The sequence below is a fragment of the Schistosoma mansoni genome, chromosome 1 (assembly GCF_000237925.1).
Source record: "Schistosoma mansoni strain Puerto Rico chromosome 1, complete genome".
NCBI lineage: Eukaryota > Metazoa > Platyhelminthes > Trematoda > Strigeidida > Schistosomatidae > Schistosoma > Schistosoma mansoni.
Genome location: NC_031495.1, coordinates 56,600,440 through 56,606,574, shown reverse-complemented (window position 1 = coordinate 56,606,574; position 6,135 = coordinate 56,600,440). Strand labels below are relative to the sequence as shown.

At 31.6% G+C, this 6,135-nt stretch overlaps 1 protein-coding gene across 1 annotated transcript in view; it reads left to right on the top strand.

Moving 5' to 3' along the window:
• Positions 1 to 2,125: 2,125 nt before the first annotated feature.
• Positions 2,126 to 6,135, top strand: part of Smp_176940 (putative cationic amino acid transporter) — a gene marked incomplete at its 5' end in the record, with an annotated part of 37,510 nt that continues 33,500 nt past the window's right edge. Inside the window, one exon of the mRNA XM_018794946.1 lies at positions 2,126 to 2,257. Within this exon, the coding sequence (XP_018649307.1) occupies positions 2,126 to 2,257 (132 nt within the window). The remainder of the gene's footprint in view (positions 2,258 to 6,135) is intronic.

Below are 6,135 nucleotides of genomic sequence, written 5' to 3'. Positions count from 1 at the left end.
AAAAAGCATTACTTATAAATATTCCAGTGCATCAAATCACAAATTAAAATTAACTTTAACATCAGTCTCATTTGTGATTGGTTATCTTTTCACTAATGTTACATTACTGGGCAATGATCAAATAGAAATGTTTTTTGGATACAAAGTGGCAATACATCTATTTTTATTAATAAAATTTAAGTAAAATGAATAAACGATAGATAGTGAATAGTTTTATCTGAAAAGTGGGGGTAATATATTTTAAGTGGTCCCACAGAAACCTTGAAAACTTATTCAATACCTTAGGTTACAAACCTGAATAGATAAAATAATCAATTTTTAAACAAATGTAAATATAAATTCACTTAGTATTGTTTGTTTGAATCTTCTCATTGATGTTTAGGACTGAAACTGGTCAGTCTCTTATTGGCATATGTGCATACTGTGCTTGTTGCCTCGATATTGCCTTAATTCACAAGCATTATTAGCAAAGATGGAAGATGGGAAGATTCAAACAAACAATACTAAGTGAATTTAAACTTCACCCCATTACACAAGCAAGTGGCTATCAGGACTCAGTGGCCGAGTAGATAACGCGATGGCGTTTGAAGCGAAAGGTACTGGGTTCGAGTCCCAAAGTGGATATCAACTCTGAGATGCAGGTACATCCAGCTGACGAGTCACAAATAGGATGAAACGCGTGTCCTGGATTCCACTGCTAGTCACTGTCTATCCTTGCTTATAAATGTAAATAAACTTTTTTAGTTTCAAAAAGTTGGAATAATACAAAGGTAACAAAAATAGCGAAATGACCAAGCAAATGAATAACGAAAGAGAAAAATTTATGAGAAATCAAATCATATCTTTCAAATCCCATTTGATATATGTACTATGGTTTAGTGAATTCGTAATCAATATCGTGAAATTGTGTATCAGTTTGATTGGATTGGATTTAAACAAAACCCTTGAGAAACTAGAATAGATGTATTCATAACCATTATGATCTATTTTGAACTATGAAAATGAGACTTCCATAACTTAAAAAATTTATTCATTTGGTAGAGAAATAATAAGTTCGAATATAATTAAATGAAATATACCATCTTTAAGTAGTCTAATAAATAAATAGTCAAATACTGGACATTGTTTTGAGTTCTTTATTAATACTTTGGGATTTCATCAGTGTTATATCCTAGTGATAATGAAAGTACGGGTAACTTCCGGGACCTATTAATGGACTATTATTCTATATATATTCTTATTGTATAAATATTCAGTGACTAAATTTAATCTACATATATTCATCTTATTACAAGCTTCATTGTGACCAATGGATTATTATTATACGAATTACTGTCCCTAAATTATATTCAGTTTATTGAATACTGTCTCCCACGTTTACAGTCACATTTGGCTTGCTCTTGTACACATATTATTTTATATTTTATGGTGTGACGCGGTCTGTTAGTCTGGTATATAAACCGAGTATGCTTGAAATGAATGGTTCGCACAGCAGAAGCTGCAATTGGTGTTCTGGACTCCATTGGAAGGGCTAGGCGGACAAGGGACCAATAAGGACGCTAGACTGCTAATACCAGTAGAACGTCAGTGACTTGACACAGTGCTAAGATTAGACAAGTCGTATTCCGATTGGTGGATAACTAACGTGATAAAGCCGAACATAAAATCAAAACGATTTGGCAACGGCCTTCTTTTTTTAAATTCATAACAATCAATACGCACCCAAAATTATTTTAAAGTACTTTGTTTAAATAATATATAGTCTAAATAAGAAAAATCTTTACTGACTTTCAACACGAATTCAAGAATATACTCCAACTAACTAACGTATAATCATCTTGAAACATATAAGAATACTTTTATTTTCTTCACTGAATGGAATTCTTTTGAAATATTCAGCTGTGTCATTTTATCCTTTGCTTTATCCATTAATTTTGTTATATTTTATTTTCATTTGTTAACATATCAATGGTATTATTTAAAATTGAACTATGTACTGCTCATGAAATTTCACTGTCATTCATCACAACTTGCTTGACTGTGATCTCTATGATTGTATAGCATAAAGTTTACTGTATAGAAAAAAAAAACAACTTATCCATATGGATTTCTTTTTAGTTCGCTTATGGCTAGTCTTTCTGTACCATATAACGTTCGAATTGTTACGAATTCTATACTGATATACTACAAAAATTTCAGTACTTGCTGGTTAAATCTAAATAATTTCAACGGTGATGTTGCAGATTTCGATACAAAGGTAAGTTATCATTTTGTGGTAGACAGGACATCTGCTTAATAGTATCACTTATTACTGTGAAGCTCAACGAAATGTGAATCCAAAACATTTATTACAAAATGATGTCAACCAGAAAACAGTCGACAGTTAAATAAAATTGAACAGTGACTGGGACCATACAAAAAACTTATCAGCAGTAATTATGTTTTACCTGGCAGGAAATCCAGTTCAGAAACTGAAGAAGTCTAGGGATAAGCGCTAAATTCCATGATCCATATATTTTCAATTTATTACTTAGTCGATCCTTGTTCGGTTTAGTTAGTGACTAACTATCTCACTGTTAGCTTGATTAACGTTCTACGAGAACTACCACGAATCCATCTCAAATCTACTTGTCCGTGTGCAACGGTTAAGTAGGCTATGTAAATTTGTTCAACTTGAAGATAGATTTTTTTCGCAAACATGTCGAATAAAGTAAATAGATTCAAAATATTTGAAAAAGCATATCTTATAAAGATCTTATAGTTTTTATGAACAACCGCCAAATGTTACGAAACTTAGATTGATCATCTTTCGTTAACCAATTTGTCCTCACCTATTCTCTTTTTCATAGCCAATCTTTTGAAGATAAAGTTATTAACTCTGGTATTTATTAGATACAGAAATATTTTGGAACATTGAAGTAAAATACTGATTGAATTTTTTAACTGTTAACGTCTCAAATTCTAGTTTGATTAGAGTACTGTTAGAATTGCTCGAAACATTCATAAGAGTTTGTAGTAGGTGAATAATAACTATAAAAGAAGAAATGTGGCATAATTTTCTCAAGGTTGACAGAATGACTTAATTTCTTCTGTATACTTCATACTTGATTAAAATGTAACATCCTAAGCTTTAATATGCTTTATATCAATCTGGATGAGCAATACATCTACTTCAATCTCATGATAAAGATTTTAAAATAGGATTTGAAAGTATGTTAGTTTCATCATAAGACACAAAAATCAAACCATAACTATCAAATCACCACTCTGACTTGCTACTGAAATCCAGAAGTTAACCGTTAATATAAAATAAGTTTACATGAATCTTCGCAGAATAAAGTCATCATAATCGTTAAAATTTTAAGAAAAACAAATGCTTTTATTCTTTTAATAGTTCTCAAGTTAACGCAATTTTGTTGTCATCAATATCTTCAAACTACTTACTTCTTATTACATGATGTAACATGTAGATTAACTAAATCAAATGATTTCAGATTAATTAACTTCATTAATTTGATTAGCAAAGATCTTTATTATGTTAACTTTTCTCAATAAGAAAATATTGAAAATTATCGATAGGGTTTAGTTTCGATAACTTCCATTATTCATATGATTGTTTAAGCCTACTGAATCCCGTTTATTTTATTCTTAAGTTGATCATTCTCAAAATCATGTCCTTCAAGATTTTATGTTACGAATGTATAGATGAGCATTACTTTCTAGCATTTGATATAGTTTACCATATTATAGGTATCATTGCCAAGAATAGACTTGATAGTCTCAAATAAATTGAGTATTGGGTAGTGAGTTAATAATATGTATATATTTTAATATTTGAATTCATGAGTCGATTAAAAATAGACCACTATTAAAAGACTGGACAGCCGTTTTGTCATAGTATCGGATTCCTAAGTAGTGTGCATCTACGATCCCGCACGTGGGATTTGAACCAATGATTTTAGGTCCACGCGTGCGAACACCTAACCTCCAGACCACTGAGACGGTGTTAATGTCTAAATTCAACCAATCCGCGATACTGCGCGACTATCCACCATTGTCTTCAGTGAGCTTTAATCGACTCATTAGTTTAACTATTAAATTACTACAGTCTGTAGCGTCGGTTGCTGTTAAACCCATATAGCTTGTTCTAGCTTCTGGACAAACTAATTTATCCATTCTTCTCAAGCTAAATTTTGACCTTGTTAATTGTTCGCTTATCAACTTTGACTGTTTTTATGTAAGCATATGTGTCTTCATGTATTATCTTACTCATCACACGTTTATAACTTATTTTTATCTGGCTATAAATATCGATTAGCGCTTGATTAAATCGAGTTGACTCACTTGCCTTCTCCACTGTGTTTCTGACGTTTTGTGGTTTAATGTCAGTCACTTCTTTAGAGTTAATAAATAACTAAATTCGGTTATATTTATTAACTTTCTACCCAATGCTCAATTTATTTGAAACTATGAAGTCAAACCTTGGCATTGATATATTAATTTTTATCCCAGATTTTAGCAAACATTTCAGTTAATTTAACCGCTAATGCTGGACCTGCATTCTTAAAATCCTCAGGGGTAATTCATCAGGCCCTGATTCTCTCTCTCACCTTGGATTGTTTATAGTATTTCCAACATCACTAAAGGTGAGAGGACTAACATCAACTGGACATTCTGGCTGCTTGGAGATGGTAAGTAACTGAAGCGTGGCTGAAGTCCAGTTGAACTATTCCTTAAAGTGTTCTGTTCATTGATTTAATATTCTGGATTTAGAGTTAATAACAGTCGCGTTTGTATTTTTATTACCTGTTTTCTTGATAAGTTTGAACAGTTTTCTACTGTCACCTATCGCTGCAGCCTTTTCCATCTCTTCTGTTTTCGCTACCTGCCACTGCTTACGATCATTACGTAGGCTTTCTTATTATTTATTATTATTATTACTAGCTTTATTCAATATTATATTTTTGGTACAATATAGAATTCTCAGCACAAAGTACTTCAATAAGTTTCGGTTTCTTACTTCTTCGTCCTTCCTGACGATAAATAATGAGTGATCGCCAGTTAGAAGTTAGCAGCCCAGTCAATCGACATCTGGATAATGTACATTCTTCTCGCTGCATATTGCCAGCAACCACGATATCTCTGATTAAGCCTTCTGTAACCTTTACAGCGAAAGGTCTTACACTTTTCAGAAACGCACCTGAATATGTTGTGCGATTAATAGGCATAATGATGTATTAAAACAAACAAAATTAGATAACTTGTTGAAATATCTAGATGACAGGAACAGGTAGCCCAGATGTATCAAGTTTATAAACGATTAATCATTCTTTTTCTTTCATCGTTCAATTGCAATCAATATGAAAACAAAATTAAAATTGAGCTTATCTGTATTGAATTGATACATGTTTTTACATCTGAGTATTCATTTTTGAGACAAATACACATAATAGTAAAACAATACATTGTATTTTAATGTAGTCTAACGAATTCTCCACAATATAATATATAGGTGATATTCGAGAGTTTTGTCTTGCTAATAGATTTTCAAGTCATTTTGTCTACCTAGTATATATTATTTTTAGTTTATTCATGATTGACTATCTAAAACATTACATTATCTATAAGGTACTAAAAAATGTACAATCGAAATTTCATGGGTGTAATCATACTACTACTCAGTAGTTTGCATAAATACCACTAATTTCTTGCTTCCTAACGAGAAATATTTCACTTAATATATGCAATATATGGTGGGAAGTAAAGCATTTTCTCCTCTGAAGTCATCAAATCAATTTGGCAGAGATGTCAAAAAGTCAATAATGTATAAAAATCGATAGCGAAAGCAGTTTATCTACCTAAAATATTTAGGATTTGATTAACTTCTGTTAAGATTCCCGACAATTAGGCCTAACACTCAGATCATGATTGATTGGAGAATAAAGAACACATATGCTTATTTCCTACAGCCACTTATAACGGCTATTTTCGCTAGTGGTCGTTTTTGATTTTAACTCTTCGGAGGATTCAAGTCAATAACAACCATCAGTTGGTCACATTATATCATTTGTCAATTTGCATTCTCAGAAGGGGTTTTGTGGAGATTTAGTATTTTTTATAGTTGAAAGCGTGAGT